Raw genomic sequence first — 21,902 nt, forward strand, 5'->3', positions numbered from 1 at the left:
TGCAAAAACAAAGACATGACAGCTTTTCCCAACACAAAATTATCCAAGTCTTATTTTAAGATACAGTACCATATATTTTCTCTGTTTAGATCAAATATACAGACTGTAAACCAACAATGTTGGAAAGAAGTATATTTTGAGCTACATGCAATGCTATTGTCCATCGCCTATGTCTCAGAGGTTTCAAGCCTCTTTCACCTTTGACAGCATCACTGATAGGTGTGGTCAGATGTGTCCTCTGTTGAACCTGTAAACACACCCAACAGTAATGTCACTGGGGCCTGGAGTACACCTGCACATCACTGCAGCGAGGTGAAAAGTTAAAGTACTGGGGTCAACAAAAACAACATTTTCAGAGGATGTAAAGTTACTCTTTAAAGATCCCCTCCAGACATGTTTTTTCACATGTAAGATATTCTGCTTGGAATAATGATAGTAATAACTTTTCTCTGATATAGTTCCCACAAAAAAGTCCAATTACCTAATCGAACGTTTTTAAAATTACACTTTTGTCTCTCATATGCAAATATTTTTCATTTCACAAGTTGAACTGCTGAGCACAAGATGTCTCCTTCAATCTTAGGTCGATTCTCAGTGTTTGTGACCTGGAGGCTTCAACTTGCCCATCACACTTGCATAAGTTGCATTTTGAACTGTGACTATTGGCTTCCAGGATGAAACATGGTTGTATGTACACGTGTGCAGCTGATATTGAAGGTGAGCGCAGAGAAGCTTTCTCTCTTCAGCAGATTAATATGAAAACAGCCTTGTGCATATACGTCATTCTACAAAGTAAAGGTCAAACATAGGAGCAGCAATGCTGAATGAAGGGGGGCTTCTCTCACCAGCATGAATCCCATGTCTGCTTAATTGCTACCCAAAAAAAAAAAGAACACAAATGATTGGCGGCTGAATACACCTTTATTTTAAACACATAAAATGCCAATTAATCTGACATAAAACAAGCAAGGAAATGAACAAATAACAGATTACAAAAAGATTCATGTAAAGGTTTGCATTAAATGACCATAGCTATCCAGTGGGTTACAGTAGTGTGTTTTTCTGATTTAGCTATATATTCTGTCTTGGGTCTCCACTGTTTTGATGAGAATTGCCCCTGACTTCCGCTGGGGTTGTATGTTAACAGGGACAGCTGTTGGCAAGAGGACAACAGAAGACTCACACACTGCAGACTGTCATGACAGTCCTAATGCCAGTGGATATAATGGTGTTATCTTAAGTTGAAAATGCTGTTCATACCTTTGGTGGGCACTTCTTGGATATTGATAACAGAGTCCCGTCCAAGTCTGTCAATGAGAAAGCAGGAAATACCGTTAGGAAAAACCTAAATCAGCTTGAAATCAGTGCGCTATTATGTTATGAGAACTTGACGCGGCTGAGCTCGTCCAGTACAACTCACCTTTCCTCCTCTCCTTCCAGCAGCTTCCTGTAGGTGGAGATCTCTATGTCCAGGGCCAGCTTGACGTTCATCAGCTCCTGGTACTCTCTGACCTGCTTAGCCATGTCTTGCTTGGCCCTCTGCAGAGCCAGCTCCAGGTCCCTGATGCGATCCTTGGCATCCTGCATGGCCCCCTCCCCACGCAGCTCCGCTTCACCTATCTGGGCCTCAAGGTTGGTACGCTGAAAAAGGTGCAGCGATTGTTGGTGTAAGCATTGAATAAAATTTTCAAATGATGTCACTGGAGCTTGTGGTAACAGTCAAATCAAAATGCTTATAGACTATTACACAATCAGTTTCATAATAATCTGGAGAGTTAACACTGCTTGAGGATAAGCAGTGAGGTTGAAAAGTGTTGCTATGCGATATAGCTGATTTTTGCATTGCTCTTTACACCTGATGTGTCACTGATTTGTAGCTCCTATCAACAAATAAAACTCAATGCATGTGTTACCTGGCATTTTTTTCAGACAATACAAATGCAGTTGCCTTTCACTGTTAACCTGTCAGGCACTCTGTAGAGTTTCACTCACCTGTGTCATTACAGCCTGGATCTCATTCTGCAGGCGGCTGATCATTCGTTTGAGCTCAGATATATCCCCCTTGCTGTTGCGCAGCTCATTGGCATACTGGTCTACCTCAACAGTCATCTGGTTAAACTGGTGCCGGCAGAAACAAAGCAGAGGAACAAACATGAGCTCAGTAATTATCAGGTTTGACCAGGGTGGTTCCTGTCAAAAGGACGGTATTCTATTAGATTCATGAGCTGTAGCCTCTAAAGAGAAACTTGTTTTACCACAAACTTTGTCACACAAACCCTGACATGTAATCATTCTTGATTTATGTAGGGTGATGTATTTTAGTTCTTCACCTTCTTTTTGTACCAGTTTTCAGCTTCTTCGCGACTGCGGGCAGCAGCCTCCTCATACTGAGCTTTAACTTCAGCCACGATCTGATCCATGTTCAGGCCACGGGAGTTGTCCATCTGCACCACCACAGAGGTCTCCTTCAGGCTCTCCTGCAGCTCACGCAGCTCCTTTTAATAAAACAACACACACAGCAGCAGTGAGTAGGTAAAATCCAGAACGCAAAACAAGCTCACATGTTTTATATACTGTATATGTGTTATTTGATTTAATATCAGAAGATTTTCAGTCAATGGTTATGTACCAAATCATGTAGAGCCCGGAGGAACTTGAGTTCATCGGCAGCACTTGACACCCTGTCATTCAGATCCACCTTCGACAGATAGCCTGCATCTACATCCTGCAGGCAGGAGGTATAAAAACAAACTTTTTCTCAGTGCTTAAACTTTTGCATTTGACAGACACAGTTACATTTCATGTGAATTGCTGTAAAATATCTGACTGACAATGTTTCATTTTAATTCTAGTAACATAGCAGTTTTGTAGCCCAACAAGGAAGTTTATTAGTAGAGAAATTGCTTGTAAAACTGAATGTAATGAGATTTAATAGAAATTATTCAGAGCTGAATCTGCCCTTATCTATCATAGCCATCGTGACTGCATGCTTACCTTCTTGAGTATGACAAACTCGTTCTCTGCTTCATTCCTCTTGGTGATCTCATGCTCATACCTGAAACAGCCCGCAAATATCTGATTACTCATACAGATTTGATCAAGTATGCACCATCTGTATGAAACTCTGGCTCACAGACTTATAGTGGTTCAGTTCCTGACACAAAAATGCCTTACTTTGTCTTGTACTCATCAACGTTCTTGTGCACGGCATTGTTCTCTATGTTCAGTTTGTTCCCCTCATCTTCGAGAGACTCCAGCTGTCTTTGCAGGTTGGCGATGTATGCCTTCAGCATGGGCTCAATGGTGGAGGACATGGCAGTCTGTCCCTGCAGGAGCTTCCACTTGGTTTCCAGCATTTTGTTCTGCTGCTCCAGGGATCTTACCTGCACCACAAGGAGGAAGGACCAACCAGATCAAATCGATTCTGACATCTCTTATACAGGTCGTGTAAGTCAAAGGCAATAATGTATCTATGTGAATTATCAGAATCATAAAAATGACTTAAATCTGACAAAAAAGGAGTTTTAGTGAAATTTCCTCATACCTTATCAATGAATGAGACAAAACGGTTGTTGAGACTCTTGATCTGCTCCTTCTCCTGGCTGCGAACAGCATAGACGGTGGGGTCGATGTCTATGTTCAGTGGGGTGAGCAGGCTCTTGTTGGTGGTCACGGCTGTAATCGGGGCCCCTTGGAAACCCCCAGTGCTGATCTTGGGGATGGAGTAGGATCCCATAGACATGCTACTGAAGCCTCCTGCGGACATGTGTAGTCCTGACCTGCTGCTGCGCTTGCTTCTCAGACTCATGGTCGTGCTGTGTGGAGGTCTCACTGCAGGGGAGGATGAGGAGTCCAGCAGGCGGTTGAGCTCTGTTGTGCATCTCCCTGTCTTTAGAGTGGTACTTTATAGACAGGCCTGGGTGTGGCAGTGATAGTGAAGTTATGTCGCTCCCCAATGTGGGTAAACCAGTCTGACACATGCCACCTGTTCTCCCACCTACCCCTGCTGAAAAAGTTACATTCTTCCTGTTATGCCGGAATTCCAGTCCGGACTGCAGCGTCAGTTGTGTTGCATTCGAGCAATACACTAAGGTGCTTTTCAAGAGATAAGCACTGGATCCATTCAAAACTAGAAAGAAAAGTCGGTACTGTGATGTAAGAAGCCATCAAGACCCAAAATCTTGATAATAAATCCAAGCAAGTTTGGAATCAAAACAAATATTTGAATTGGGTTTATGCCCAAATGAGAATTCACAGTTGTGTACGGTAGTGCTTCAGGAGCAGTAAGGAAGCAATAAAATAAATACAGTGAAAGGCAATTCATATCAGTTTTTTCAGTTATTTAACCTGCAGGATTGTCTCATGTTCTCCATGGAAAATTAAGGCCCCAAAAAGGTGACAATGATCCACTACAGACAATATGTAGATTACCTAGAAAGTGTGCCCAAATATTATTAAACCATTTAAGATATACTGGTTTGGGGAGGGAAATGTGAATTTAGTTGTAATTGTTGTAAAAGTTGTAATTGGTGCTACAGACATAGTGTTTTACTTCTTGATTAATGTTATGTCATCATAAGTGGCAGGCAGTTGTAAACCAAAAAACTGGGCTGTCCTGTTGATGTCAAACAGCCTTGACTTTCCTTTCAAACTCTTCCTCTCTCCCTTTTCAGACTGATTGCGCAATCATCACCTCCCTTTAAAAAAACAGCTCCACAGAAGTAAATCTCTTGTACAACCAAGGTTAGGTTTATTCTGGAGACTTATTCTGAAGCTGTGCCATCTACACTACATCAATACATTACTGTAGGTAAGTAAAGCGCTGTGTGTGTATGTACACCGATACTGGATATTTTAATCATCTTAAATGTCTGTTTTAGCTCCTCTCTTGTCAGATATGAAGATTGCTTCGTTTAACGTCCAGAGGTTTGGACTCACGAAAGTCTCAAATCCAGATGTCATGTCAACTCTGGTTAAGGTAAAACAACCCAGAACAGTAAAACATCTAGTGGTTGATTGTAGCCAAGACAGACAGTAAAACATCAGCGATGATAAACAGGGTTTGTGAATTCTTGGTTCATGTCACTGATGTGATATTTGGGAAGCAGCCAAGAGGAGATGAAGGGCTGTTGTACAAGAAATAAGTGTCAAGTGTGAAGATTATGAAGTTGTCATGTTCACAGAGACAAAGAATGGCGCACTTCACTGAGAGCTTTTATCTTTTGTAGATTGTGTCCCGATACGACATCATAGTGATTCTGGAGGTGGTGGATGTGAGCGGAAATTCTGTTAAGCTCCTCTTGAAAGAACTGAACAGGTGAGTTTCCATCTTTTATTTCTGAATGAAGCAAAGTTGTTTCTCCTCACTACGTGTGTGCTGACTTTCACTGCCATCGCAGCGTCAACACAACCCATCACTACGCTCTGCAGCTCAGTAGCCGCCTGGGAAGGAACAGATACAAGGAACAGTTTCTGTTTCTTTACAGGTAAGACATCGTCAGATTGTGATATTTCTCCTACTGTAACCATCAAACAGCTGCACCAAAAAGCCATTTTTGTCTTACTTGAAGGGATGATGTTGTCGACCTAATTGACTGCTATCAATATGAAGATAACCAAGTGAACGACGTGGATGCTTTCGCGAGGGAGCCGTATATTCTCCACTTCAAACCCCGCAACACAGGTCAGTCTCTGCACTTGACTGGAGCTTAACAGGAAGTTGTGGCTCTCAGTGTCTTTGTTCATTATAACAACACTGTCGCCGTCATGTCTGTGCTGTGTCGGCTGAGTCATGTGTGCATATGGACCTGTTTGTTTTTTCAAGGTAAAGGTGCCTGATTTAGTCTGACGTGATTCAAATGAGCAAAAGGCAGGTTTATCAAGTTAAGTCGGTCTGCGTCGCCTGTGTGCATCCACACACATTTAAGATACGTCATGATGGGGCATGTTATCGGAGACGAGCGTCTGTTGTTGACTGTTTTGGTTTGCAGTGCTGAAGGATGTGGTGCTGATCCCGGTCCACACCACACCGTGGGACTCGCAGAAAGAGCTGGATGAGCTGTATGACGTCTTCCTGGTGGTCAAAGACAAGTGGAAAACTGACGTAAGTTGCATCATCCTGTTGTATTCTTGTTTCACCTGAAAGTGCTTTAATGAATTTGTGGTCCAGATTCATAACAACTTATCATTATAGTTTATACTCCCATATTAGAGGAATCACATCAATTATATGGCTCCTAAATTATTACTAAACAATGTTGGCTACTTTTGATAAGTTTCTCTGTGTTCCTACATCCAAACTAATAGATTTAGTAACTTTTATTAGTACTAAAATGACCATTTCTGATATCCTCTAGAACATAATGATCCTGGGGGATTTCAATGCTGATGGTGCGTACGTCACCCATAAGGACATGAAAGAGATCCGCATTCGCAGCGACAAGAATTTTCACTGGCTGATTGGTGATGACGTGGACACCACTGCAAAAACGTCAAACGAGCACACATACGACCGGCATGTGTGCATTCATAAACTCCAGAGAGGATTTTTTTTTTTTTTGACAAAGTAATTTGTGAATGACTTTATTTATTTCTCTCACAGGATTGTCGTGTATGGAGAAGATATGCTGGCAGCCATTGTGCCAAACTCCGCCAAGCCATTCAATTTCCAGCAGGAGTTTAATATGTCAGAAGAAAAGGTGAGTTGTTTCTTTGGCCAGCGTTTGTAGATCAGCTGCTCGGTTTCTAGATACTGTGCTGCTATCTGTCAAACTGGGATGCATAGCAGGATTTTATGTGAAGAATTTACTGCCACCAGCTATACAGCCTTTAGGTTTTGACTGATGGAACACACTCCCCCTGCCCTGGGCCATGGTGTGTCCTACTGGTTATTAAAAGAGCAGTAATTAGTCAAGACAAAACAAGTCTTAACTATCTTAACCATGCAGCTAAGTCCCAAACTGTGAAAGTACAGTTCTACAGCACTGCAGGATATAGGAAAATGCATCATTATCTGGATATGAAATGACCTTTTTCAGGATATTAGATTTTGGTCGTATCGCACATCTCTCCTCATAGAGCTTTTTCACTGCTCTGTTTTGTGTGAATATCCCATTCAGTTTACGCATCCTCCCACAGGCCCTGAGGGTGAGCGACCACTACCCTGTTGAGGTCGAATTACTTAAAGTTCCTCCTTTCTGGATGACAAAGAGCCAGCAAAGATGTGACAGCACCGATACCCAGACAGCATCAGGTAACAGAGGTGAAAAGCAGAACTGTAATTTACTCTTTCCTGCCACTGATAGACCTGGAGTGAAGTATTTGAGACGACAGCTGACCCTCGTGTGCTCAGTGGTGACTTCTTTTGGCATTTACAGTGCATTGTTGTCTCTGTGAGCATACAGTGAGAGGGAACGCTTGGAATTTTGAGCAGTTTCCTTTCAATCAGTTTACAGCTCAACCCAAAGGTTTTACTTGCCTCCTGTTTTTTAAAAGCACATATTTAAACTTGGAACTTTCCACTTATGTGATTTACCATTGCTACCCTTGTGGTGATAATAACAACTCAGTTTTTCACGAGAGGACTTAAATGTTCGGTTTTATGACACTTTCTTATTGTCTACAAGTCTTATTAAAAGAGCAAAACCAGAAAAAGAGCAAAACCAGAAGAAGTGTTGTCAATGGCCAAAGCCTCATGTAACTTATTAATTTGCACCTTTGCAAATTCATTAAAACGTGTTTAAACGTGTTAAATATATTTAATGTAAGATTCACTTTATAATAACGTTATCCCTGGGCCCTTGTAACATGCAGTATCTAAATGTTTTATTAGGCTTTATGTAAGGTCTGTGGTGATTCTTAATCAGGCCATAAAAAGGCATGAAATTAAGATTTTTAAAATGATATATCAGTTTGCCAAAGAAGCGTCAAACTTCATAGTCTTTGTCTCAGCTTCACTCTTTTAGTAGTTACTGCTCCCTGGCTTCGTAAAGCAGTATTTCTGGATAATCTAGTAAAAACTCACCATATTTAGTTTAAGCCAATCTCACATACACAGTCGCTCTGCCTTATTTACAGGAGCACCACATTTCAGGCTAAAAATAGTTCCCAACAAATACACAATTTCCTCCTTTTTAACTAACATTTGCTAAGAAATAGTGTTGAGCTGTTTCAGTAGAATATTTAATAAAGTGAAGTGCATATTCATGACCATGAGGGTGAGGAAGTGGTAGAAGTGCTGAGAAATGAACTGACACTGAAGCTCAGTGAACTGAAATAAACTGAAACTATCTCTTCTGAACTGTGCTGAACATTTAAAATGATCATTGTGAGCATTTCAGTACTGATACCCCATCATTTGCCAGACCATGGCATGATGAGTGCTCTTAATGGTAATTACTGAAGGAAAAATGTCTAACGAACATCTATGTTTTTTTTTCTACTCGCAGTGAGTTTGCAGGTCGATGTGCTGAAACTGCAGAAGGAAAACCTTTTGCTGGAGAGAGAAAAACTTCAGCTTCAGATCTCTGAATTAAAACAGCGGCTGGCCACACTCCAGCTGAAGGACTGATGAGGAGGATGTCAAACACTGCTGCTCTGGCTAAGCTGCTTTTCTCTCATCATCATTTGAGTGCTTTAGGATGTATGCTGCCAATGAATAAGTCCTCGTTACGTGTACATATGTTCATATTTTATTGTTATTTAATGAGGTGAATAGCACTGATGTGAAACAGCATTGCGTCTGACCTGAGAACAAGCTGGTGAATAATATGTCGTCTGCTGGTCAAACTGTGGGATGAAATTTAACATTGACGTATTATTCTGAGTTCTGTAAACTTTGATGAAACCAAAATAAAAAATAATACAAGCAGAAATGGAAGATAAGCAGTTTTTAATCAACGTTACGCAGCTGCTTGCAGGCAGCAGGCAAATAAGGTTGTAACAGCACAGTGACGTGTGCTGCGTTCAGGTGAACACCGTTTTTCAGCGTTTCCAGCGGTTAGCTGCTACTCCTTTAAGCCGCATACTTTCGGTTTGAAATAACAGAAACTTGTAGGATTTTGATTCAGACGGTTGATATTCATACGATACAAAAATAAAGCGGTACATAACTTCATTGGATAAGAAGAGAGTAATAAACACCTGCCGCCCTCTGAAGAGCGATCAGTTTCCCGATATTCTCCACACTAGAAGAAGTAAACACTTTAGTCACGTGACTGCTAGATCCCTTCGCTCAAAAGGACCCAACCAGTCTGACAACAACAACAAGAACTGTGCACGAAGGTGTGACGGCCAGCGAGCAAAGTTTCTCAGTCTGTACCGAGTCATCTCTGAAGTGATTGCAAACCCTCGCTCACCTGTCCGGTAGACAGGCCTTTTCGATGCATTTCAGAGGACCGAAAACACCGCGGGGATCATGGACGTGTGCGACTTGTTTAGTAGCTGCAAAAAGGGCGACATTTGTAGAGTCAGGTAAACAAACGATCGTGATGTTGTCTTGGCTTCGGTTGTCTTTGCCTTTTCGCTAAAAACTTATTTAATATGCTTTGCATGGTTTCCTGTTTACCTCATTCACGTCCCACAGAACATTAGCCTTCATTTATGTGACTTGCTGTGGGCTGCTGTCTTGCAGCCAAGCCCAAATCTACCTGCATTGTTTTGTCAAAAAACAAAACAAAACTGGAGGTAAACACGGAAGGCAGGGTTGCTAACATTAGCTTTGATGAGCCAGCTGGTTGCCTTTGCCAGCATCTGTAGGTCAGCTGCCCGGTTTCCTGACGCAGTGTAGGTAAGATAAAGTTACTGTGCTGCTATCTTTCAGGGTCGGATGCCTTTAGGTGTAGACTGGGGGAGGACACTCCCCCTGCAAGGGTGTGACCTGCTGGAGCAGGAATTAGTCAAGACAGCACATGTCTTAATGGCCAGCTAAACCATGCAGATAAGACCCAAACTGCGTTGGCACATTTCTACAGCACCGCAGAATACAGGAGATATCATACTCATGCAAAATATCAGCATTTCAATGGATGTAGTGTTGATCGAAGGGGCCATCAAACACAGGCCTTGTGTAATGAAATAATCCTAATGCATGTAATGTGCATGCAGCTGTGTGAACAGTGCACCTCACCCATTTTTCCATCTTCCATCCAGATGTGTGCAAGCCTGCTCCGATGTGATGTCGAAGTGCTGTAACCACTCGTCTCTGTTCTCCTCCCAGGTACCTTGTTGAACAAAGAGATGTGGACCTCAATGTAAGAGATAAATGGGACAGCAGCCCTTTGTGAGTACTATTTAGGCAAGCGGTCGAACCCTGTGACTGTGGCATGTGGCTCCTGTAACAGCTAAAAATGTGAATGCTCTTGTTTCTCAGATACTACGCTAGTCTCTGTGGCCATGAAGAGCTGGTCCAGTACCTGGTGGCGAGTGGTAAGGCTGGAATTCTGTGTGTTAAGCAATGCGAACATAATAAAAATCTAAACTGTAAAACTATTATAGTTTGATGTCGTTATAATCTCCCTGAAATAATCTGCACTGTTTTTTTCTCTTATCTTTGCCTTCAGGTGCCAAGTGTGAGGCCAACACGTTTGATGGCGAGAGGTGCATGTACGGCTCTCTGAATGACTCTGTGCGATGCCTGCTCAAAGACTATAAGCGTGTCGGCATGCGCGCCATGCAGCGGGAAGATTTTAACTGCTTTCTGCACATGTAAGGCTCGAGTGCCTGTTGGCCACTGCTGTAAATGATCTAATTCCTCTCCAGAGCAGTTCACTCTCATCTATTTTAGTAGCTTGTAGTGTGTGGCAAGCACAGTGTAGTACCTTTACGGTTTGCTTGTAAACCTGCACACCTCCACCTAAACCAAACATTTGTGTTTTTGCTTTAGGTTGCTGGAGCAGGGTCAACACAGCGACGTGAAGTTCTTGGTTCATGGACAAATATTTACAGCCCACCGCTGTGTCCTCAGTGCACGCTCGGAGTACTTCACGCATATGTTTCAGACCAAATGGAAAGGGAAGAACCTGATCACCCTCAAACACCCTTTGGTAGATAAAATATACATTTTAGTTTATGAATTATGTGTTGATGCGTGTTGAGGGATTTATTATTCGATGGCCATTTCGAATACACAACAATACAGACATATTGTGTATATCTGTGTGGGTAAAATTGGTTTTGATTTCAGGTCAACCCTGCAGCCTTTGGAGCCATCCTGCAGTATTTTTACTCAGGTGTGTGTGTGTGTGTGTATTCTGTCTTCTCCACAGTTTTTAAGCAGTTTTCTCAACAAAATCACAACAAAAACCTTGTATCTGCAAAATATGACTGTAAATAAATTAGCCAAAAATCATAAAATCAAGAAAGATATTGGCAGACCACCGTGCTCATACTGATCTACTGTATGTGTAGTCCCCTAAAGGAAAACAGTATAAGAGTATGAGTCCCAACTCTCTTCATACAATTTTTTTCTCAATGTTACAGGACGAATGGATATTGATGTAAGCCTCGTGGAGGACTCCAGACGACTTGCTAAACAGTGTAAAATGGCAAATCTCATAGAGGAGCTGGACAATACATGCAAGCAGGTGTTTAAATTTGGTAAGACAGGACTCCTGGCGCACATTTACTGTACACTTCCAACACACAGCTTATCAAAGACTCTCAAAATACCAAAATGCATTTTAATTCTAGTGTCTTTTCTGGAGCTTGAATTGGCTTTTAGCCTCATGTCAATCATGTCTGTCTTGTCTGTTATTTTTCCACGTCTTTCCTCATACTGAAGTTTTCAACAAGCCAGGAGTCTGTGTGAAGGTTCTCAGCTTGGAGTCTCACAGCTGTCGGCTTCAGGAGGAGATGGCTCAGTTAGCAGACTGTGCACTACCCCCTGAGCTAAGAGTGAGGACATGGCTCACACTACACCTGCTGCTTTAACAGTCTTAATGAGTCCATGTTGACTCCAAATTTTCTGTTGATTATCCCCAGGTTGGATTTGGTGAGCTTCCCTTTAACAGAGTGGACCACTTCCCCACTTATCCTGACATCTGCTTCAGAGTCGACGGCTACGATTTCTTGTGTCACAAGGTTCGAATTACAAATCTCACACAACATTCCTCAGTGACACAAAAACCGCCAGATCCTCTCACTCCAATGTTATTGCATGTTTGTCTTTTCCTCCAGGCTTTTTTCTGTGGACGTAGTGATTATTTTAAAGCCTTGCTGGAGGACCACTTCAGTGAAGGAGAGCAGCTGCAGTCCCAGCCCAGCACCCCAGTGATAACTTTACACAACATTTCCCATGAAATATTTATCCACGTCATGTATTACATCTACACCGATGGCACGGAGGTGAGTGCACAGCTTCTGTCTGAAATTATTTTATCCTGCCGTTTATCAGGATAAAAAACATGGTGTTCAGTGAGAAAATTAAAAACAGTTGTTTGTTGCTCCGCCAGCCCAGAAGTCGTAAACAAGATGAAACAGAAGCTTTACGGAGCAGTTTGTGGCTGACAAACTGGTTTCCTCCTGCGAGGCATGAGCCTGTTAAAAAGGAAGAATGTGTGTTTAGGTACAGGCGTGCCATGAAGATGCAGCTTAAGTGTTCATTTTTTAGAAATTGTCCTAAAATGATTTGATGATAACACCAACTTTCTGAAGAGCTGTTTCTGTTGTTTTCCACATGTGGAATTTACTATATTTACACTTTCAAACTTAAAGGAACTACTATCAACATCAACATCATTTGGAGCAAGTCTGCGCATGTGTTGATCGGGGGATAGAGCCATAGTATCGAGGCCCCACCCACCTTAGTCATGGGTTAGGGTTAGCTGTCAATCATGATGCTCCTTTTGGTAGCCTGAAGTCATGAATTAAAACCAAATTTATTTCATACATTTTTCACTTAAAATGTTTGATTATTGAGTGGGACATGGTCCAACCATGTCCTGTCTGCTAACATGGAGGGGCGGGATTTATGACTTAAAGTGCAGCCAATCACTAGCAGGAGATGGAGATGCTTCACTTTTGAGGAGCTGTCATGCCGTCCGTCTGTATACGCAGCCATTGTTCCAGCTTGTTCCCTCACTTTAAACTGTATTTGGTTGGGAACATCCACGAAAAAGCATTATTTTTAGTCAGTGGTCAACTGTCGACAAAGCAAGAAGCAAAATGACTTTTTTACACCCTTGAGAACTAATAATCTGGTAAATTGGAGGTCAGTTGGTTGAATTTTGAGGTTGAAGGGACCACAGAACACACACAAAACCGTTCGACAACTAAAGTAATGTTAGTTGAATGCTTGTCATGATTGTCTGACAGCTGACTGGATGTTTTAATGCCCAGCTAACGACAGAGAACGTGTTTGACGTGCTCTCCGTGGCTGACATGTATCTGCTGCCGGGGCTGAAGCGCCTTTGTGGGAAGACGCTCGCTAAGACGATATGCGAGGACAACGTCGTTTACATGTGGAAGACGGCAAAGCTTTTCCGTCTCTCCCGGCTGGAGGATCAGTGCACGGAGTTCATGGCCAAGATCATTGATCGGGTGAGTGTCTTTGTGTCGATGGTGGAGGGGGCTTTATTTTGGCTGGATAACGAGAGGGTGTCAGGGCTATCGCTGCTGGTGGCTGAAGTGCACACAGCACTTCTCATTCATGCTTTCTTTATATGCACACTTATTGATATTGTTAACAGATTCCAGGCTTTTCCTTCAAGGAACAGTTGGACATTTTGGGAAATACATTACTTTGCTCTCTTGCCGAGAGTCAGATGAGCAGATCGATACCACTCTCGTGTCTCGTGTGTGCACCTTAAATAAGAGTACAGCCAGCAGGTGATTGGTTTAGCTTAGCATAAACACTGGAAGCATTGACAAAGCCATTCCACATAGCCAAGAATAGTGTCAGCAGGTAACTGACCATAAAACAAAACAAGATTTAACATGTAAATTAGTGAGCTTTAAAGGCCAGGCTAGCTGTTTCCCCCTGTCCCCAGTCTTTATGCTAAGCGAAACCTGTCCTAGCTGTCATGCATTTAGCAGGCAAACAAAAGAGTCGCATCGATCTTCTCATCTATCTCCTGGAAAAAAGGGAATCTCCCAAAATGCCAAACTATTCATTTAAAGGACAGACCTCTGAGGCCATACAATACATTTTGAGCTAAACTCCTCTTTTTGTAATTTAACACCTGAGGTGGGGTCCATGTTGTGGATCTTCTTATAAGCACCTCTCAGTGCCCCCTCAGGATAAATTAACACCTGTGTTACCTGTGTTACCTGTCTGTCACAGCTGGTGGAGCAGGCTGAGTTTGCCGAGATCATTAAAGAGGATGCGGAGTCTTTGGAGGACAGACACGAGACAGACTCTGTCCCCCTGGTGGACGACATCCGCTACCACATTGCCAGCAACGTGCAGGCTTACAGCGCTATCGAGGACGCCAATCAGAAACTGGAGGCCCTGGAGGAGCTGCTCTGCAGCATTAATATTTACTGCTGAGGGGTTGGCCGGTGGTGGTTTGTGGCTGCAGCTGCTGTGTAGTTTTAAGTTCTTCAGGTGGATGCTTCGGGAGGGGAAATGTGGTGGTGTAAACATGTAGTGAGAAAAACATATGCATCTGTATGTTTGTAGGTTTTCTTTTATTTACAATATAATGTAAAGAGTATATATTTTCAAAGGATTTCAAAGGATTTTCTGATGCAACAGGGACATATTCAGAGCAAGCTCTTTACGTCGGCTGTTCAAGTTTCTTTGAGTGAGAAATGCCAAAAGATATTTAGTATAGAGGATTTGAGGAAACTGAATTATATATTTACAACAGAATATCTTTGAATTGCACATGCATGAATTTATTTTAGTCACTTTTTGTAACTGCTAGAAAAAACTAGCTGCTCATAATGTACTTTTTGCCCCAGTAAGGTAAGCACCAGCCCTCACATCAAACTCGAAATTGTTTTATGCTAAAAGAGATCCAAACAATACATGTCAGGTACTGACAGTCAAAGATCTGTTCACTTCATTCATCCAGAAACAAGTTTTGACCTGTAACTCCTTACTTTGAAGTTACATAGAATATAGTTTTATGATGTATTTCATGTGCAGAAGCATGCAACTTTTATTTTGGATTGGTGGCAGAACTTCACCTCCCTATTCAACCCGTAACATTCCAAGACTTATCGCCCTCTAACGTTTTCTGTCCTTTGTTTAAACCTAAAATGGAAAAACATTTTCTGCTGCCGTGTGTGACAGCAAACCTCTCTTAGCTAGTGTGTGCACAAGAAAATAAAGCTCTTAAAAACTGTTTGCATGTAAAATCCACCACCAACACAAGGCAAACTTCTTTGTTTTTATTTATTTGAAAATATAATCTATTGCTAAGTCTCACCCTGCTGTTACAAAGATGGATCAATAGCTGCTCTTGGTTTTGGTAATTAAACGTGGTATTGCAAGTACAAGTAGTGTTTGATTCAATATGTCTCTATCTTAACATGAAAGCAAATGACAATAACGTGCTAAAACAGTAAGAACAAGGAAACTAAAATATAACAAAGTAGAATTAAAACCAAACAAATGTTAGAGCAAAAAAAAGCAAATGTTGCAATGCTAACATGCTAAACTAAGATGGCAAACATGGTTACACCTGCTTAGCATCAGCATGTTAGCATTGTCATTGTGAGCATGTGAGCATGCTGATGTTAGCATGTAGCTGTACCTTCACCGAGCTGCTAGCATAGCTGCAAACTCTTCTTTCTTTTTCCTTAAAGATTGTTTTACTTTGCTAAATACATGTGAAAAAGTCTCACAGCTGCTGATTTAAGTTTTCTTTAAAGCACTGAGCATTTATTCAAAGTGGGAAAAAAAATTCCTTCCATTTGTTTTATCATTTGATTTAAAAAAAAAAATGCATCAATGTGTGCATGTGAGGAATAGTTTCCCTGGATTTACCTTTTAGATGAAGTGTAGGGAGGCACCTACAGATGGCGCCATTTCTCAGCTTATCATTACTTGTGCTGAGTTGCCGTTCAGCACACACAATGATTGTTTCTTAGGAAAACACACCTCTTCATGCAATGTGGGAAACACGTAAATCCTTCATCTGGGCCTCTGAACTCATGGGAACATTTTCTGAATGGGGCCGTTCCACAGTTGTCCATTTTTCAAATCACTCGTTCATCACAAATCCACAAAGGTATGAAGAAGGGCAGTAAATAGTGAGGCACTGTTACATGTAAGCAGTGATTTAAAAGCGTGTATGTGTGCATGAGTGTTCTTGCGCCATAGTGTATAATTACCATCCCTGTGGGCTCCATCACTCTCATTTCAAAGGGTCTTGGAGGTAAAGACAAAGCTGTACGTCACCTTAATGGAGCCCTGAGGTTCAAAGCAGTGGGTAAGCTCAAATCCCAACAGGGAGTACACTGTGGAGCAGAGCTGCTGTTAGGACACATTAGAAAGCAGTTCAACTGAAACACTAAGGCCATCCTTCAGACAACAAAACCCTTGGCTTCCCGCCCAGTGTCTTGAAGGCTTACATGTTGAAAAAGACAAACAGCACAATTAGTTATTACCCCAGCAAGCTTCCTTTGCAAATGCTTTATGGTTGCTGCTAAGCAACTCGGTGTGGGTTTGGTCTTGGGTGAGAAAGTCCAGTTTATTGGGTTTCAGATTGACGACACACTGCGAGGACAAATGGATATTTATGCTCTGTACAGGAAGAACTTCTATTTCTCATCACTTTATTTAATTTCCACAGTGACTTTATTCAATTTCCATGGAGACTGCATCAAACCAACCTCTCTATGACAGAAGCTTGGTGCCTCAGTTGGTCCCCCTTCAGTGTCTGTAAACATCTAAACTGGCCTCAAGCCAGAGCAGGACAGACTAAAGCCTGGGATCTGTGAACACTGGACGTTCATAGTTCCCAGAGGATGAAGCCTTGGTTGTTGCTGAGATATTTCTACATCTATTCAGTGATTACCATGAATTTGCTGTAGATATCCAGAGGATGAACGTGGCTGGCTTTGATGATCCCTCTCGTGCCACCAGGCCAGAGTTCTCACTTATCCTGTGACATATCTCAACATCTACTCAATGCAGTGCTGCTAAATTTGTCCCCAGAACATTAATCCTAATGACTTTGGTTATCCCCTGACTTTTTCTCCTCCACAGGGTTCACATTTGTAGTTTTGACTGAAACTATTGGATGGATTTTCATGGAATTCGGTACACACAATCATGCCCCCATCTGGAGGATTTGTAAAAACTCTGATGATCCTGACATTTCATCTAGTGCCATCATTAGGCTGCAGGCTCTTGTCTCCCCCACCTTGATTGCACAACTCTTCTGTTGTCAGTTAACATGAGCAAATCTATTTAGATCTCATGGCCAGTGTGTTTCTTGGCTCAGTAGTAAAAACACTCTTTGCAGCCTGTCAAGCAATTAATCAGATTGTCCCTTTACCCTTTGCGATGCTATTTTCTTGAGTAATTTACAAGTGAAACCTATTAAAACGCATAACAAAAATCTAACAGTGTTACTTTAAATGTGCTCAGCTGGTACATGAGTAATGGCTTGAAATTCCTACATCCTCTGCATTCACTCTAATTGGCACCTAATAATCTAATGCGACGTGTCCTCATCAATATGCTTATCCGCTACATATTTTCATATGTTGCAATCTATTGCAACACACTGGCATGCTTTCCTTTATAGAAGACACTGACTTGTACTGAAACAGTTATATTAAATTTTTTCTCTGTCAAAGTTATGACTCATATTTCTGTCATGTGTCCCGTACGGTCCTTAAAAACATTTTCATGCCTTGATGATTTCCATGTGTTTTTGCAGGGAAAAAAAAAACAATGTTGAAGAGGGCAGCAAAGGGTAAAATCTCTTGGCTTCTGCTACTGCATGACTCATTGAGACGTCACTGTGACTTCTGTCTCCTCAAGGGCAAAAATCTAGCAGACGAATGGAGAAACAGCTCTGTTTTCTTCTTGTCCCTTTAACCTCCTAACAATAAAGGTGTTTATCAGTGTAGGTGTTGGTTTGATTCTTCAGCGTACCATGTGATAAATACATAAAATTGTCCTTGACTGTAGTGACAGACAAGAAAGAGCACTACTGAGAGGAGAGAGTTTGGTTTTGGTCCTGCTGTTTCCTTTTCCCTTTGTCTCTTTAGCATCTAAAATCTCTGTGGTCGCTCATTCTAGCTGATGCTGGTGGTGTCTTTCATTCAGGTTTTGCTGTTTCAATATGAAGGTTTACTTCAGGTGCTAGCTGGGTGACGTGTGCAGAACATGCAGGGCTGTGTCATTCATGCCATCTGTCTGCCTGATTTTCCAGGAACAAACATGCTCATCTCTACCATGATGCTTTTCTATATGTGGCTCTCATGTAGGATTCAATACACGTACAACAGACGGAAAAGGCTGCAGTTTGCTCAACACAGCTCCTTTGTACTTCTACTTCACTTCTTTTCACAAAGTAAACATTGTACATAACAGTGATAGTTACTTGTTATATTGCATTATTTTGCAACAATAGTCTGATGAATGTAGTGGAGTAAAAACTACAATGTTTTCATCTGACGTGTAATAGATTAGATGTAGCACAAGAGTAGCTTAAAATTGAAATCCTCTCATCCTCAAGTACAAGTACCTTAATATTGTAATTAAGTCCAGTGTTTGAGTAAATGTACTTGCATTTCACCAACTGCTTTGCAGGTTATGATTTCACATGCACACGTATATACACCAAACAGTCCATAAAGCTGCATTGAAAATGAAGAAATGAATGCAAATTAGACATAAAAATAACTCTCTTGTGCTCCAACAGTATAGAGGTTTAATCCATCTGTCGTAAAAGGTTGTTGTGTTCTGCGATGGACAGACGTGCACATTTGCGACCTTGTCGGTGTGTATTGATATGTCCTCACATGCGAAGGAAGACATAACTCACTCCTGCTGTCACTGCCAATATCCTAATTTGCAATTAGTTAGGGATTACCACCTGAGAGAGAGAGTGGTAAGCCCATACTTAGCTAGAGACTGACCTGAAAAGCTTTGGCTCTCTTTCCAACTCCTTCGCTCCATCTAACACCCGACTTTCACATTTCCATGGTTCAACATTCATAAAAAAACAATGCTGTGTGATACTGATAGAAAAACCGCGTGTAGATGTATTATTCTTGGTTGTATACTCTAGTTTCAGGCCTAGTTTGGCGCTACAGAACGTCTGCGTTTACATTTCATTAGAGAGAGTTAGGGCTTGAGCCAGTAGGTTTGTCCTGGCCAGCCATTACGTAAGAAATGGCACAGTAAAGACAACACGCGCACTAAACTGCATGATAAGTTCCCGCCAAGCAGATCTCTTTATAGGATTGTCTTGAAATGAGAGAGGTTCAGCAGCCAGCAGTCACTTTCCCCCACATTTCCACCGTCATGCCATGCAAACACCACGCTGAGGATGCCTGTACAGTTTCAAAAACACCAAATGAAGCTGTTAACCAGGATTTCTGTTTATCTCCCAGCTCTGCGTGGGGGCTCCTCTTGGAAGTGTGTGACACTCAGATGCTTACACTTAACGTAGCCACGGTAATATGGGATTAAGCCTTACGTGTTCCCTTGGAGTATTAGCAGCCAGGACGCAGAGAAGCAAGTGAGCCGGGGTCTTATTAGTCAGCTTTGTCAAAGATGGTGGGCTCTCTGAGAAAGATGAGTAAATATATCCGGCCAGTGCATCTGCAAATCACAGGAACAGGAACAATACATGAAATGCTGTAGCGCAGGTCATTGTGTTGCGGTTTTATTCTTCCAATATGAGTGCACACTTTGTCCTTCATCATGTGTCTGTCTTGTTTGTGTGTTGGTGTATAGTGCAATGTAATGCTCCACCTGAGGTGAGTCACAAGGTTGCCGGTTGAGAACACAGCCAGCTCTGCAGATAGATCCCAAACAGCGTCTGCATGAGAGACAGGATTACACCGTTACCATGTGACTGGTCTGCCCTTAGACAGACCTCTAACAAAAGACTAAGCTAAATCTATTCAGGACAACAACCTCCGGCCCCTGAGCTCCACGAACGTAAACAATCAGGCAGACTTCTGCATGAAACCTGCTGAGAGGATGACACATCGTGACCTTGGAGTTAAAAGGTTCTCGGTAGACAAAGGGTTTGCAGAGAGCAGTGAGTTAGTGTCACTTTAGTGCATAAAATCAAAGTCTTAATAACTGAGGGGAGTTATAATATCAGATCTTTAGGCTCAGACAACAATTTAACTTCATGCTTTAAATTTAGAGCTGAAAACATGTGGTCACATGACCTGATTCTCTACTGCTGATGTTTTCTTTCTGTGTTCTATTTTTCTATTTTTTTTTTTTTGTTCTGGTCTCTTTCCTGCTCCCCAGTTAGCTTCTAAGGTAGCGGAGTCATTAATGCCGTCAAATCAAACCTGTGTGTGAACCTGAAATTTTCTCAGATTTCCTCATTACAAAAGTGTCTTTCATTGATGTCGTCTCTGAAAAAAGCACACTAACATTCACTTACTTTTGAGTACATCAACTCTTGCTAACAGACTAGCATGATCTGTGTTTTCAACTTGATTGGTCGTCCTGTGAACATTCAGGGCACTGATTGGTGCTTAAAGACCCAAGTTAGAGAGCAGCTTTAGTCATGATTAAGACCTTCAACTAACATTACTTCACATTAATTATTATAAACATCACTTTATCATAGTGTTTAGGATGTTTACTCCACAGCATGCCTGCTATTGTAACTTGATACAAGTTAGATAAAGCTTTCTGTCCCCTGCGTGTGCCAGCTACTTTAGATTCAAGGTTGGTTTTTGTCACAGCTACAAACAGCAAGCGTCCAAACTTGCATTTTTTTTTTTTTTTTTTTTTTTTTGCAGTCACTTTCCTGTTTCCTGGCCCTTTCGGCCTCAGGCATCAGAAAGCAGTTGTCCTGCTGACAGAGCTTTTGTTCTCTGCAGGAGAGAAACCGACGCTGGTACTCTTGCTTTTAAATACACTTTACTTACAAGATTGACATGAGAGGTTGCCCCGAAGACTAATGAGGAAATGTACAAGTAAAAGCAAACACAGCATAAAAATAAGGAACAATCTGTTCTTCCTTATAATTTGATTTGTGGGCTTTGTTTTTCAAAACATTGCACAATGACATACTTTGCCTCATTTCTGGATAAGTATTTAAAGAAAAAAAAAAAGCCCTGGTACATCTCAGCATTAGTCAACATGCCTTCACTTCCTGTTTTTGAAACAACAGTCTGGTAAAACTGATCTTAAAGGACTCACTGCTGAAAATGATCAATTAGAAGATCACTCATGATTGACCTTTTGATAAACACACTGTGCTTTGTATTAGTGGATGCCGTCTTGATGCTCCCAGAGAGAGACTTTACCTGCAGTACATGACATACAAGCACGTGGCTGTGCCATCTGTTTGGCATGGTTGATACTCCGGATTAAGACCACACTACAGTGAACTACGTGCACGAGTGTTGAGGACATTGGAAATAATTTACATGCATCTGTTTGGCTGCACTGGATTACAAATATTTCATGCTGTTGCAGATATAATGTGAAATACTGTATAGAGTTTGGTACCGCTGTCTGAGATACCATTCATAAATATCTTAGAAATCGTAACTAATGGCTTCATTAATGGTTTACAGATCATTTAGTAATGCTTTATAGACCAGTTATAGACTATTAACAACAGCAACACTTGGGTTGCCAGGTTGTGAAACTTCACTTTGACTGGACAGCCCATTTCATCATTTATTTCCAACCAAGATGAGTCTACAACCGTGCCAGAAGCTCAGAGAGGCTGCACTCAGGCACAGTGGTGCTATTAGCCAAATGCTAAGATCTCCATGCTAACACACACACAATG

The 21,902-nt window shown here is 41.7% G+C and overlaps 3 protein-coding genes across 5 annotated transcripts; 2 read left to right on the forward strand and 1 right to left on the reverse strand.

Annotated features, from left to right (window-relative positions):
- Positions 1-909: 909 nt before the first annotated feature.
- LOC143326643 (keratin, type II cytoskeletal 8-like) lies at positions 910-3,911 on the reverse strand. Its single transcript, XM_076740393.1, has 9 exons — positions 3,545-3,911; positions 3,175-3,383; positions 2,995-3,055; positions 2,630-2,725; positions 2,331-2,495; positions 1,993-2,118; positions 1,421-1,641; positions 1,261-1,307; positions 910-1,153 (listed from the first exon to the last, which is right to left on the reverse strand). Exons 1-9 carry the CDS (start codon positions 3,806-3,808, stop codon positions 1,068-1,070), a joined length of 1,275 nt encoding a protein of 424 aa, XP_076596508.1. The 5' UTR covers positions 3,809-3,911; the 3' UTR covers positions 910-1,067.
- On the forward strand, positions 3,307-8,847 carry LOC143326645 (deoxyribonuclease-1-like). 3 transcript variants are annotated; one of them, XM_076740397.1, is made up of 11 exons: positions 3,307-3,447; positions 4,674-4,810; positions 4,881-4,978; positions 5,229-5,317; positions 5,400-5,486; positions 5,571-5,683; positions 5,991-6,103; positions 6,357-6,514; positions 6,602-6,698; positions 7,138-7,252; positions 8,448-8,847. In XM_076740397.1, the coding sequence occupies exons 3-11, from the start codon at positions 4,898-4,900 to the stop codon at positions 8,567-8,569; spliced, it is 975 nt and encodes a 324-aa protein (XP_076596512.1). In that variant the 5' UTR covers positions 3,307-3,447; positions 4,674-4,810; positions 4,881-4,897; the 3' UTR covers positions 8,570-8,847. The 3 variants fall into 3 exon arrangements, with proteins under 3 accessions (XP_076596512.1, XP_076596510.1, XP_076596511.1); XM_076740395.1 differs by having other exon boundaries at positions 7,138-7,261; positions 8,448-8,832; XM_076740396.1 differs by having other exon boundaries at positions 4,674-4,806; positions 7,138-7,261; positions 8,448-8,832.
- A 385-nt stretch (positions 8,848-9,232) lies between these two features.
- abtb1 (ankyrin repeat and BTB (POZ) domain containing 1) lies at positions 9,233-15,441 on the forward strand. Its single transcript, XM_076740392.1, has 12 exons — positions 9,233-9,471; positions 10,217-10,279; positions 10,370-10,425; positions 10,560-10,704; positions 10,883-11,042; positions 11,183-11,228; positions 11,479-11,595; positions 11,780-11,892; positions 11,980-12,078; positions 12,175-12,342; positions 13,336-13,536; positions 14,279-15,441. Exons 1-12 carry the CDS (start codon positions 9,416-9,418, stop codon positions 14,483-14,485), a joined length of 1,431 nt encoding a protein of 476 aa, XP_076596507.1. The 5' UTR covers positions 9,233-9,415; the 3' UTR covers positions 14,486-15,441.
- Positions 15,442-21,902: the final 6,461 nt, after the last annotated feature.

This window comes from Chaetodon auriga, chromosome 10, assembly GCF_051107435.1.
Source record: "Chaetodon auriga isolate fChaAug3 chromosome 10, fChaAug3.hap1, whole genome shotgun sequence".
NCBI lineage: Eukaryota > Metazoa > Chordata > Actinopteri > Chaetodontiformes > Chaetodontidae > Chaetodon > Chaetodon auriga.

Coding starts and splice junctions, on each gene's coding strand:
- abtb1 (XM_076740392.1), top strand. CDS start 9,416: ATGGACGTGTGCGACTTGTTTAGTAGCTGCAAAAAGGGCGACATTTGT. Junction 10,280..10,369: donor AAATGGGACAGCAGCCCTTT/GTGAGTACTATT, acceptor CTTGTTTCTCAG/ATACTACGCTAGTCTCTGTG. Junction 11,043..11,182: donor TCACCCTCAAACACCCTTTG/GTAGATAAAATA, acceptor TTTTGATTTCAG/GTCAACCCTGCAGCCTTTGG.
- LOC143326645 (XM_076740395.1), top strand. CDS start 4,898: ATGAAGATTGCTTCGTTTAACGTCCAGAGGTTTGGACTCACGAAAGTC. Junction 4,979..5,228: donor TCATGTCAACTCTGGTTAAG/GTAAAACAACCC, acceptor TATCTTTTGTAG/ATTGTGTCCCGATACGACAT. Junction 5,487..5,570: donor CAGTTTCTGTTTCTTTACAG/GTAAGACATCGT, acceptor TCTTACTTGAAG/GGATGATGTTGTCGACCTAA.
- LOC143326643 (XM_076740393.1), bottom strand. CDS start 3,808: ATGAGTCTGAGAAGCAAGCGCAGCAGCAGGTCAGGACTACACATGTCC. Junction 3,056..3,174: donor GTTGATGAGTACAAGACAAA/GTAAGGCATTTT, acceptor GGGCTGTTTCAG/GTATGAGCATGAGATCACCA. Junction 2,496..2,629: donor TCCGGGCTCTACATGATTTG/GTACATAACCAT, acceptor TTTTATTAAAAG/GAGCTGCGTGAGCTGCAGGA.